The sequence below is a fragment of the Oncorhynchus mykiss genome, chromosome 7, assembly GCF_057628025.1.
Source record: "Oncorhynchus mykiss isolate SJ-2025 chromosome 7, ASM5762802v1, whole genome shotgun sequence".
NCBI lineage: Eukaryota > Metazoa > Chordata > Actinopteri > Salmoniformes > Salmonidae > Oncorhynchus > Oncorhynchus mykiss.
The window spans coordinates 57,418,169-57,431,971 of NC_143028.1; the positions used below are offsets into that span (position 1 = coordinate 57,418,169).

General features: G+C 42.7%; 1 protein-coding gene across 3 annotated transcripts in view; it reads left to right on the forward strand.

The window, feature by feature from the left end:
* The first annotated feature begins 2,661 nt into the window (after positions 1–2,661).
* The window catches only part of LOC110528191 (uncharacterized), a 67,202-nt gene continuing 56,060 nt past the window's right edge, over positions 2,662–13,803 (forward strand). For all 3 annotated transcript variants that reach the window (XM_090241417.1, XM_090241418.1, XM_090241419.1), the window contains exons 1-8: positions 2,662–3,257; positions 4,600–4,641; positions 7,506–7,640; positions 7,874–7,947; positions 8,504–8,576; positions 8,880–8,969; positions 9,193–9,248; positions 9,504–9,624. In XM_090241417.1, coding sequence (XP_090097543.1) covers positions 2,907–3,257; positions 4,600–4,641; positions 7,506–7,640; positions 7,874–7,947; positions 8,504–8,576; positions 8,880–8,969; positions 9,193–9,248; positions 9,504–9,624 — 942 coding nt within the window. In that variant the 5' untranslated portion in view covers positions 2,662–2,906. The remainder of the gene's footprint in view (positions 3,258–4,599; positions 4,642–7,505; positions 7,641–7,873; positions 7,948–8,503; positions 8,577–8,879; positions 8,970–9,192; positions 9,249–9,503; positions 9,625–13,803) is intronic.

Below are 13,803 nucleotides of genomic sequence, written 5' to 3' on the forward strand. Positions count from 1 at the left end.
GTACACTGCAACAGTTCACTTAATTAGTTGCGCAACTTTTTAGCTCAGCGATTCTAAACTGGTGGTTCACAACCCAAAGAGGTTTTGAATGGGTCGCTGGTGTCTGAGTAAACAAATATAGGTATACAGTGCATTCGGAATGTATTCAGACCCTTTTACTTTTTCCATATTTTGTTACGTCACAACCCTATTCTAAAATGTATAAAATAAAATGTTTTCCTCAATCTACACACAATGCCCCATAATGACAAAGCATAAACAGGTTTTTAGAAATGTTTGCTAATTTATTACAAATAAAACCAAATAAGTACAGTGGGGCAAAAAAGTATTTAGTCAGCCACCAATTGTGCAAGTTCTCCCACTTAAAAATATGAGAGAGGCCTGTAATTTTCATCATAGGTACACTTCAACTATGACAGACAAAATTAGGGGAAAAAATCCAGAAAATCACATTGTAGGATTTTTAATGAATTTATTTGCAAATTATGGTGGAAAATAAGTATTTGGTCAATAACAAAAGTTTCTCAATACTTTGTTATACTTTGTTGGCAATGACAGAGGTCAAATATTTTCTGTAAGTCTTCACAAGATTTTCACACACTGTTGCTGGTATTTTGACCCATTCCTCCATGCAGATCTCCTCTAGAGCAGTGATGTTTTGGGGCTGTTGCTGGGCAACACGGATTTTCAACTCGCTCCAAAGATTTTCTATGGGGTTGAGATCTGGAGACTGGCTAGGCCACTCCAGGACCTTGAAATGCTTCTTACGAAGCCACTCCTTTGTTGCCCGGGCGGTGTGTTTGGGATCATTGTCATGCTGAAAGACCCAGCCACGTTTCATCTTCAATGCCCTTGCTGATGGAAGGAGGTTTTCAGTCAAAATCTCACAATACACGTCCCCATTCATTCTTTCCTTTACACGGATCAGTCGTCCTGGTCCCTTTGCAGAAAAACAGCCCCAAAGCATGATGTTTCCACCCCCATGCTTCACAGTAGATATGGTGTTCTTTGGATGCAACTCAGCATTCTTTGTCCTCCAAACACGACGAGTTGAGTTTTTACCAAAAAGTTACATTTTGGTTTCATCTGACCATATGACATTTTCCCAATCTTCTTCTGGATCATCCAAATGCTCTCTAGTAAACTTCAGACGGGCCTGGACATGTACTGGCTTAAGCAGGGGGACACGTCTGGCACTGCAGGATTTGAGTCCCTGGCGGCGTAGTGTGTTACTGATGGTAGGCTTTGTTACTTTGGTCCCAGCTCTCTGCAGGTCATTCACTAGGTCCCCCCGTGTGGTTCTAGGAGTTTTGCTCACCGTTCTTGTGATCATTTTGACCCCACGTGGTGAAATCTTGCGTGGAGCCCCAGATCGAGGGAGATTATCAGTGGTCTTGTATGTCTTCCATTTCCTAATAATTGCTCCCACAGTTGATTTCTTCAAACCAAGCTGCTTACCTATTGCAGATTCAGTCTTCCCAGCCTGGTACAGGTCTACAATTTTGTTTCTGGTGTCCTTTGACAGCTCTTTGGTCTTGGACATAGTGGAGTTTGGGGTGTGACTGTTTGAGGTTGTGGATACTGATAACAAGTTCAAACAGGTGCCATTAATACAGGTAACGAGTGGAGGACAGAGGAGCCTCTTAAAGAAGAAGTTACAGGTCTGTGAGAGCCAGAAATCTTGCTTGTTTGTAGATGACCAAATACTTATTTTCCACCATAATTTGCAAATAAATTCATAAAAAATCCTACAATGTGATTTTCTGGATTTCTTTTTTCATTTTGTCTGTCATAGTTGAAGTGTACCTATGATGAAAATTACCGGCCTCTCTCATCTTTTTAAGTGGGAGAACTTGCACAATTGGTGGCTGACTAAATACTTTTTTGCCCCACTGTACATAAGTATTCTGACCTTTTGCTATGAGACTTGAAATTGAGCTCCGGTGCATCCTGTTTCCATTGACCATCCTTGAGATGTTTTACAACCTGTGGTAGATTCTATTGATTGGACATGATTTGGAAAGGCACATACCTGTCTATATAATGTCCCACAGTTGACAGTGCATGTCAGAGCAAAAACCAAGCCATGAGGTTGAAGGAATTGTACATAGAACGCCGAGACAAGATTGTGTCGAGACGTAAATCGGAGGAAAGGTACCACAACTTTGAATGTCCCCAAGAACACAGAATGAATTGTTTGCCAACTACTATCTCCACATTAACCCACGTGTCAAACTCATTCCACGGAGGGCTGAGTGTCTGTGGGTTTTTGCTCTTGTACTTGATTGCGGAATTAAGGTCACTAATTAGTAAAGAACTCCCCACACGTAGGTATTTATTGAAAGCAGAAACCAAAAAACAGCAGTTTGACACCCCTGCCCTAAACCTAAAACCTTTAACCTAACTCCTAACCTTACCCTAACCCTTAGCCTAGCTAACATTAGCACTAGCCACCTAGCTAACGTTTTCAACAACACAGTTTGTGAATTCATAACATATTGCACGAATTGTTAAGCAATTTGTAACATATCATACAAATCGTAACATATCATTCAAAATGATTGATAGACATCCACACATTACTACATACCATACGAAATGAAATTTAGCATTGTAAATGGAGTGTGAGTCATTTACGTACAGAATAATACGACATGCTTTGAGACCAGGTTGCAAAGAAGAAAGGCAGACACGCGCATTCACGAATGAGTACACATATTTCGACTGCGGATTTTCTCTTCATGGGCTGGGCGTGTTTCGCTTCTGCTAACGGTATTGGCTAGATTCTAGAACAGTTGTACATACAGAGTTGTACAATAGATAGTCTCTGTTGGAAAGGAAGTAATGAAGAACTTGCACTAGCTAGACTACTTTTTCTGTGAGAATATTGATATAAAAAAACCACGATGCAAAATCCGGACTCGGGACAGGGAGAATCCACCAAGAATGCATCTGGGTCGGTCCATTCCGATAATAAAGCACCGAATAGCGGAGAAATGAAGCCACCGGGTTTTGACGCTGTATCGGTTCTTTGGACATTTGGCAAGTGCCTAGGTGCCTTGCTGCCCGTGTACCTTGCAGGATACTACCGGGTTAGCGCCAGTTTTTTGGTTTTCGGGCTTATGGTCTACACGGGATGGAGGCACTCGCGCGAGGCAAAAGAAGCTCGTCTGCGGTCCGCCATTCACCACTATGACAACGAGAAACAATATACATCCATGAACATTTTCAGAAGTAAAAAGGATCTCCCTGCTTGGGTAAGAAATGTGTGATAACGGTCTGTCACTCACTTCAATACGTTAACTTGGTTCACCAAGTGTTTCTGGATTTAAAGCCCCCTATCAGATGCCACAACACGACGTCCTCGATTCTATCCGGTTAGGCTAGTATGGTCCTAACCAGCCAGTCTTCCAAAATCTTCACACACAATGCCACACTAGGGTATGCACATGCATGGTTACAGAAAATAGCCTATCGCTGGACCAAAGAGATCGTCTAAAATGTATCCTAAACCATTGTTTGATATTTATTTTACCGTTATTTTACCAGGTAAGTTGACTGAGAACACATTCTCATTTACAGCAACATTCTCATTTACAGCAACAACCTGGGGAATAGTTACAGGGGAGAGGAGGGGGATGAATGAGCCAATTGTAAACTGGGGAGGATTAGGGGACCGTGATGGTATGAGGGACAGTTTGGTAATTTAGCCAGGACACCGGGGTTAACACCCCTACTCTTACGATAAGTGCCACGGGATCTTTAGTGATCACAGAGAGTCAAGACACCCGTTTAACGTGCAGAAAGGATGTAAATGATAATATTATTATACAGTTACTACATGTACATGACAAAATCTCTGGCTCAAACTGCAATTAATATTTGTGGGGCTGGTATACTGTATCCAAGCTACAGTAGCCGAGGCCATCATCCCCCCATGCAGCTAAGCTGAGTGGATAATTGATCTTTCTTCCCAAAAGGACCCAGTAAAGTAATGCTCTGAAGCTTGCAGACCATATTGATGCCGAGGTATAGATTAGAAAGGCCATTTGAGATGCATTGATTGAGGTGTGGTCTTTTGATGCGTTCTCTCTTTTTCTCTCTCACTCTCTCTCGCTATGTATGATTCCACCGCTTCCTCAGCTGCTTCTATATTAGGCCATTCTCGATATATCTTCTCTTGGGACTAAGGAGCGAGTGAGTCAGAGAGAATGCCTCTATTTCCAAATAACAGATAAGGGGAAGAAACGAGATATCCCAACTACTGGTCACAACATAACCTTTGGCAGAGAGTCTAGTCTGCTATGGGTGAAGAATGGTGTTTGAATGATTTACACTATAAGATAGTTTTGTTTAGTGACAAAATAAGCCATTGAGATGGTGGTGTACTTCTTTCTCACCCCTACTTCCTGCCCTTTGGATGTTGACAGTTCCTTTTTCGCTGTAGCACAATTTACAACACACAACATCAGACAAACACACTGGGAAAAGCTAGTCAGATCAGATTACACTTTATAGTGCATATGCAAATGACTAGACAACTGCTGAATTCCTAAATCTGTTCTATATGTGAATGATTTATATTCTAATTCCTTACAGGTCAACTTCCCAGATGTGGAGAAGGTGGAGTGGCTCAATAAGGTACTACTATATCACCCCCTACTGTACTTTCCATCTGGCTCCCTCTGCTCACAGATGGCTGCCCTTTAGAGAGGATAAAGAGAAACCCTATGCATACTTCTCCCATTAAACACACAGTAAACACACATGCCTATCTCTGTCTCTGTGAGCCAGGTGCTGTGTTGATAGATGGTTGGTGGGGCATGGTAGCTGTCTGAGAGACTAGCGCTGCTGCTGTTACACTACCATGTTACAACATGGACACCCACTCCAGTAGCCTCGCCACTGTGTCTAGGCACCCGCAGCAATCTATCCTCTCCTGCAGCAGAGAGCAGGCAGCAGGCCCAGAGCCAGGCTACTCTGTCAACCTTTCCACATTAGTGCTGGTTGACTCACAGGAAATCCAATCAAATGGCAATATTTGTCCTCTCTTCCAGCCCTGAAAAACCAGGCTGTGTTGCTAAGAATAGACCTCCTCAGCCAAGACTGAAATGATTGTGTTCGCTACATTGGGAACACGAGGTCCGAGCGCCGCTATCTTTTGGACAAAGCAGAGATTTGAGTCGGGTTTGCTACAGGGACATCAGCAGACTCTACTGGCCTCTAGACACCAGAAACCCTTGCTGTTAGTGTTGTTGATGACTCATTCTTTAGATTTACATATGCAGCCTTCACCTTTGTGTTGAGATGTCTTGTGACATGCAATTGGAAAGGGAAAGGGGGATACCTAGTCAGTTGTATAACTGAATGCCTTCAACTGAAATGAGTCTTCCGCATTTAACCCAACCCCTCTGAATCAATTGAGACATCTCAAGACGTCTTGAGACACTTTTGAAGACGTCTTGTGACACAGCCTGTCAATCAAGACACTGAATTATGTCTTGAGACATTTTATGGCTGGGAAAAATAGTTTAACAGTTATCCAACTCGGAATTCCAAGTCAGAAACTCTGGCATCTTTCTCGAGATCCGACTTTGACGCTGAAGTCATGGTTTGACCCCCCCGCCCCTATTTCCCAGTTGTCTTGAAAGCACCATGACCAGCATATGCAGGTACATCAATCCAGTCAAATAAAAAGGCGAACTATTTGTAAATTATTGGAATTTATGCCCAGCTGTGCCTCGCAAATGCTACACCAACTGATCTATTTCATTACTGAAGCTTGAGTTTTGCAATATATACTTCCACAAAAATATAAACTCAACGTTTAAAGTGTTGGTCCCATGTTTCATGAGCTGAAATAAAAGATACCAGCAATTTTCCATATGCACAAAAAGCTTTTTTCTCTAAAATGTTGTGCACAAATTTGGTTACAATCCTGTTAGTAAGCATTTCTCCTTTGCCAAGATAATTCACCCACTTGACAGCTGTGGCATATCAAGAAGCTGATTAAACAGCATGATCATTACACAGGTGCACCTTGTGCTGGGGACAAAAGGCCACTCTAAAATGTGAAGTTTTGTCACACAACACAATACCACAACACAAGCCTTCCCCAACGTCGCTTTAGAGAATTTGGCAGTACATTCAACTAGCCTAATACCTTTGGCAGCGATTACAGCCTTGAGTCCTCTTGGGTATGACTCTACAAACTCGGCACACCTGTATTTGGGGAGTTTCTCTCAAGCTCCGTCAGGTTGGATGGGGAGCGTCGCTGCACAGCTATTTTCAGCTCTCTCCAGAGATGTTAGATCGGGTTCAAGTGTGGGCTCTGGCTGGGCAACTCGAGGACATTCAGAGACTTGTCCCGAAGACACTCCAACATAAAATGTCTCAAGACGTAGAACTATTTTCCATTACTGTCTTGAGAGATGTCTTGAAGACACAGATAAAATGTCTCAAGACATAATTCAGTGTCTTGAGAGACCGGCTGTATCTCAAGATGTCTTCAAAATGTGTCAGGTGGGTGGATTATCTTGGCAAAGGAGAAACGCTCACTAACAGGAATGTAAACTAATTTGTGCACAACATTTTAGAGAGAAAAGCTTTTTGTGCATATGGAAAATTGCTGGTATCTTTTTTTTTAGCTCATGAAACATGGAACCAACACTTGAAATGTTGAGTTTATATTTTTGTTCAGTGTATATACTCACTGTCCACCAGGGAAGGAGTCTTGTGCTGCTTTTAATAAAACATGAAACCCCCCCTAGAATCTTACTGTCACGCCCTGACCTTAGATATCTCTGTTTTTCTATATATTTTGGTTAGGTCAGGGTGGGTACTAGTTTTTGTATGTCTAGGGTTTTTGTATGTCTATGTTGGCCTGATATGGTTCCCAATCAGAGACAGCTGTTTATCGTTGTCTCTGATTGGGGTTCATATTTAGGTAGCCATTTTCCTCATTTGTGTTGTGGGTTATTGACTATGTTTAGTTGCCTGTCTGCACTAAGTTGTATAGCTTCACGGTTCATTTGTTGGTTTTGTTAAGTGTTTTCATTCATTAAAAGAGAATATACGCATACCACGCTGTGCCTTGGTTTCACTCATACGACGATCTTACAGAGATCGAATGGGTTTCTATAGGAACCATATTATAAACAGTGGAGGCGGAACAAAAACATCTACAGCTATGAGTGGCCCAGAATCCTGAATATGTGTATCTATGCCTGTGCCATCATGGAAAAGACAGATGTCTGCATTGCAGGCTGAAACATGCATGTTGCCCTAGTTCTTATTTTCAGATTGTGTACGAGTATCCCTTTGAGATAGTTGTGCTTGTTCTTAAAATGTTAACTCCTAAGTAGCAGGTGGTGGGACAAGTCTATCTGTGTTTCCCTCAGAATGTTGTAATAACCTGATTTAGTATTGCTGAAAAGCAATTGCTTGGTGTGCATTACACAAACTATGACCATCATCCCTGCTCCTCTCCCTGTCCCCCACCTCAGATTCTGCAGCAGGTGTGGCCGTTTGTGGGTCAGTATCTGGAAAAGTTGCTGGTGGAGACTATCGCTCCCTCCATCCGTTCCTCCAGCACTCACCTCCAGACCCTCACCTTCACCAAGGTGGACTTTGGGGACAAGGTAACTTCTAAGATAAATTTCACCATTAAACACACTGCTTACAGGTCTCATCATACGGATACGCTGTGACACTGTTTAAACACAGCACAAGATTTTATTTCACTCTCACTGAAGTGAACTTCAGACATATTGGTCAATGACCTCTTATAATTTTAAAATGATAATTTGACAACGACTGTTATATTTAGTGTATATTATGTTATGTATGTAACTATGCTGTGTGTGTGTTGTAGGCCATGAAGGTTGTGGGTGTGAAAGCACACACAGAGAATGAGAGGGGACAAGTTCTGCTGGACGTGTACATCAGGTGACCTTCAACCCTTCCATGTTTGACTTTCCTCCAGGTGTCATGTTCGTCGTATTGATGAGACCAAGGCGCAGGGTGTTATGAATACATACTTCTTTTAATAAAGAAAGAACACTAAACAAACAAAATGAACATGATGCTATATAAACCGAGTGCTGATAGGCAACTACACATAGACAATAACCCACAAAACCAAAATGGAAATGGCAACCTAAATAGGATCCCCAATCAGAGACAACGATAAACAGCTGCCTCTGATTGGGAACCAATTCAGGCCACCATAGACCTACATTTACCTAGACATACCAAAACCCAATAGATATACAAAAACCCTAGACAAGCAAAAACACACATACCACCCTCGTCACACCCTGACCTAACCAAAATAATAAAGAAAACAAAGATAACTAAGGTCAGGGCATGACACCAGGCCTCAAAAGCACCATTCTCTCTCTCTTCAAAATGAGATCTACTGGGTATTGAAGATCATATCCGTTATACAAGGACCCATTATTGATTGCAATGTGTTACAGTATCCTTCTCTTTTACCATGCAGCTATGTTGGAAACGTTGAGATTAATGTGGAGGTGAAGAGGTATTTCTGCAAAGCAGGAGTCAAGGGAATACAGGTATGTTTTATCTTCTCTAGTCTATGATGTGGCTGTGGGAGATTATCGAAAATAGGGAGAGAAAGAATTAATTGACAATGAAAAGGGAGAGGCATGAAGGGATGTTGTTCCCACTCTACAGTAAGATACCCGTAAGACTATAATTAACATGGTTTTAGTCATTTACAAATGCCATCTCTTTTTTATATATAAACAAATAATTCAGTCTATAAAGTACATATAAACCCTTTATAAACCCATTATAAACATTTTATTGTTGCCATTCATTTTATATTAATGTATCCATATTCCTGCCTCTTTCAGCTGCATGGGATGATGAGGGTGATTCTAGAGCCTCTGATTGGAGATGTCCCCATCGTGGGCGCGGTCACCATGTTCTTCATCCGCAGGCCGGTGGGTACCTGGGACAGTCCCTCTCTTTCCTCCACACCTACCATAAGTCTGTCCATCTCTCCCTTCCTATCCCCTTCCCCCCCAACACCACTATCGTCCACTCCCGGTTACTTGTCCATGCCTCCATTTGTTTACGTACTTCCCTTTCTCTTTGTATTGAAAGTCCTGAACCCCAACATTTGCTCCTCTGTTTTTCCCTCATCCCTTCACCCCTGTCCTGCAGAAACTGGACATCAACTGGACTGGATTGACCAACTTACTGGACATCCCTGGCCTGAAGTGAGTGAGGTTGACTCTGTCTGTTGTTAGTGTTCTGTAATTGGAGTCACTATGTAATGTGATGATAATTCACTTCATATAACACATAACACAAAACTATACTTCACTACATCACATGATACCATCAACACTGTGCTATGATGTGATATGCCACCTGACCAGGCTGTATAATGCTGTACTACTGTATTTACTGTATGTGTACTTCCGTATCTACTGTATATATGAAGTCGTGTGCTCGCTCTCTGTGTTTCTCAGCATCATGTCTGACACTATGATAATGGACGCCATCGCCTCCTTCCTGGTTCTGCCCAACCGCCTGACTGTTCCCCTGGTAGCAGACCTGCACGTTGCCCAGCTACGCTCTCCTCTGCCCAGGGTGAGACCACACACTCCACAAACACTCTCCAGAAACTTACATCCATGATTCACCAAACTATATTTTCAAAAAGGAAGAAAAATACTTTAAGCATATGTTTTAATTTCAGTGTCCTCCATTTCCACTATTTGAAGTTAATTGTACGTTCTTTTTTTATTTAATAGTGTAAAATTAACAGTTTTACAGAAAGACTAATGTATAAGGGCACAGGGCAAGACCCAGATGCAGACACGGGAAGCAGATGGTTCGAGTCCCTGATATTTGTTAGTATTCATGGGGCAGGCAAGAGAATGGTTGTGGACAGGCAAAAGATCATAACAAGGTCAGAGTCCAGGAGGTACAGAGTGGCAGGCAGCCTCGAGGTCAGGCAGGCAGGTTCAAAGTCAAGGCAGGCTTGGGTCAAAACTGTGAGGACTAGCAAAAAAACAGAGAAAAGGACAAAGCAGGCGCACGGACTAACACGCTGGTTGACTTGACAAAACAAAACAAACTGGCACAGACAGACAGAAAACTCAGGTATAAATACCCAGGGGATAATGGAGAAGATGTGTGACACCTGCAGGGGGTGGAGGCGAGCACAAGGACAGGTGAAACAGATCAGGGTGTGACATAATGTGAAGGCCAAATTACAGAGGAACTTTTTGATGCAATTAATGCCTTAAACACCAGGGCTGGATGGCATACCAGTTGAGGTATATCAGACCTTTTTTGATATACTCAGAGGTCCGTTTTTAGCATGTTTTAAACACTCTTATAAAAATGTTTGATCATCAGATGCTCAGCAAGAAGGTCTAATTTCACTATTATTGAAACAGGACCCAGGTGGTAAATATAAAGATCCAGTCCACCTAAGACTGGAGTCCCCTTACACTTCAGTGTTGTGCTGAAAAAATTCTAGCAAAATGCAAAGCGCATTGAATAAAAAAGGTATTTTTCAGATATTATCATCCTAATCAGACAGTTTTTTTTACACGGACGATACATTGGAGATAATGTAAGACAAGTACTGGAAACAATAGAACACTATGAAAAATCAAGGAAACCAGGCCTGGTTATTCATAGCTGTTTTTTAAAAAGCTTTTAATAAAGTACGACTAGAATGTATATATAAATGTCTTGACTATTTTAATTTTGGAGAATCACTTATACAGTGGTATAGTAAACCCAGGTGTAAAATAGTAAATAATGGCTACTCAGAAAGTATTAAACTGTCAAGAGAAGTAAAGCAAGGTTGTTCACTATCGGCATATCCTCCGACTTCCGACGCCGACAGAGATGGCCGCCTCGCTTCGCGTTCCTAGGAAACTATGCAGTATTTTGTTTTTTTATGTGTTATTTCTTACAATGTTACCCCAGAAAATCGTAGGTTTTATTACATACAGTCGGGAAGAACAATTGGATATAAGAGCAACGTCAACTCACGAACATTACGATCAGGAATACGACTTTCCCGAAGCGGATCCTCTGTTTGGCCTACCACCCAGGACAATGGATCGGATCCCAGCCAGCGACCCAAAACAACGGCGCCGTAGAAGGGGCAGAAGGAGCGGTCTTCTGGTCAGGCTCCGTAGACAGGCGCATGGCACACCGCTCCCGAGCATACTACTCACCAATGTCCAGTCTCTTGACAACAAAGTAGACGAAATCCGAGCCAGGGTAGCATTCCAGAGAGACATCATAGACTGTAACGTTCTTTGTTTCAACAAAACATGGTTCACTTGAGACACGCTATCTGAGTCGGTACAGCCACCTGGTTTCTTCACGCATCGCGCCGACAGAAACAACCATCTCTCTGGTAAGAAGAAGGGCGGGGGTGTATGCCTAATGATTAACGAGACGTGGTGTGATCATAGCAACATACAGGAACTCAAGTCCTTTTGTTAACCTGACTTAGAATTCCTCACAATCAAATGCCGACCGCATTATCTACAAAGAGAATTCTCTTCGATCATAGTCGTGTATATTCCCCCCCAACCAGACACATCGGCAGCCCTGAAAGAACTTCATTCGACTCTATGTAAACTGGAAACCACATATCCTGAGGCTGCATTTATTGTAGCTGGGGATTTTAACAAGGCTAATCTGAAAACGAGGCTCCCCAAATTCTATCAGCATAGCGATTGTGCTACCAGAGCTGGCAAAACCCTAGATGTGTTTACGGACATATTCAATCCCAGTCTGCTGTTCCCACATGCTTCAAGAGGGCCACCATTGTTCCTGTTCCCAAGAAAGCTAAGGTAACTGAGCTAAATGACTACCTCCCTGTAGCACTCACTTCCGTCATCATGAAGTGCTTTGAGAGACTAGTCAAGGACCATATCACCTCCACCCTACCTGAAACCCTAGACCCACTCCTATTTGCTTACCGCCCCAATAGGTCCACAGACGACGCAATCGCCATCACACTGCACACTGCCCTAACCCATCTGGACAAGAGGAATACCTATGTAAGAATGCTATTCATCGATTACAGCTCAGCATTTAACACCATAGTACCCTTCAAACTCGTCATTAAGCTCGAGACCCTGGGTCTCGACCGCACCCTGTGCAACTGGGTCCTGGACTTCCTGACGGGCCGCCCCCAGGTGGTGAGGGTAGGTAACAACATTTCCACCCCGCTGATCCTCAACACTGGGTCCCCACAAGGGTGCGTTCTCAGCCCTCTCCTGTACTCACTGTTCACCCACGACTGCGTGGCCATGCACGCCTCCAACTCAATCATCAAGTTTGCAGACGACACTACAGTTGTAGGCTTGATTACCAACAACTACAGGGAGGAGGTGAGGGCCCTCGGAGTGTTGTGTCAGGAAAATAACCTCACACTCAATGTAAACAAAACAAAAGAGATGATCGTGGACTTCAAGAAACAGCAGAGGGAGCAGCCCCACATCTACATTGACGGGACAGTAGTGGAGAGGGTTGTAAGTTTTAAGTTCCTCGGCGTACACATCACGGACAAACTGAAATGGTCCACCCACACAGAGAGCGTGGTGAAGAAGACGCAGCAGCGCCTCTTCAACCTCAGGAGGCTGAAGAAATTTGGCTTGTCACCAAAAACACTCACAAACTTTTACAGATGCACGGCAACTTCTCCGCCCACAACCGTAAGGCTCTCCAGAGGGTAGTGAGGTCTGCACAACGCATCACCGAGTGCAAACTACCTGCCCTCCAGGACACCTACACCACCTGATGTCACAGGAAGGCTAAAAAGATAATCAAGGACAACAACCACCCGAGCCACTGCCTGTTCACCCCGCTATCATCCAGAAGGCGAGGTCAGTACAGGTGCATCAAAGCAGGGACCGAGAGACTGAAAAACAGCTTCTTTCTCAAGGCCATCAGAATGTTAAACAGCCATCACCAACATTGAGTGGCTGCTGCCAACATACTGACTCAACTCTAGCCACGTTAATAATGGAAAAATGTATGTAATCAATTTAGCACTAGCCACTTTAAACAATGGCACTTTAGATAATGTTTTCATACCCTACATTACTCATCTCATGTATATACTGTACTCTATACCATCTACTGCATCTTGCCTATGCCGTTCGGGCATCACTCATTCATATATTTTTATGTACATATTCATATTCATTCCTTTACTCTTGTGTGTATAAGGTAGTTGTTGTGGAATTGTTAGATTATATTACTTGTTAGATATTACTGCATGGTCGCAACTAGAAGCACAAGCATTTCGCCACACTCGCATTAACATCTGCTAACCATGTGTATGTGACAAATACATTTGATTTTTATTTATTGTGGCCATCGAAATGTTAGCTATTAAAATCAGGTCCAACAATAATATCAAGGGGCTAGAAATCCAAGGCTTAAAAACAAAGGTATCGTTGTATGCCCGACATCTGGTGCAATGATTCAAACAATTACTTTGATAGAACCCACAATCTACAGTATCTGCAATATTAAAGCTGATCTACCCCCTAGAAATATATCTACATATTTTTTAAACTCTCCACAAAAACACTCCACAAACACTCCTTAAACACACACATTTACTCAGACCACAGACTCTATGTATCTTATCTGAGCGTACTGTCAACCTCCTTGATAAATGAACTCTGACCCAGAGTTATTCAGACATTACACATAATAGAGCTTATACCAGTATCAATCCTCTCACTGTCCCTCCCTCCCTCACTCACTCACTCACTCACT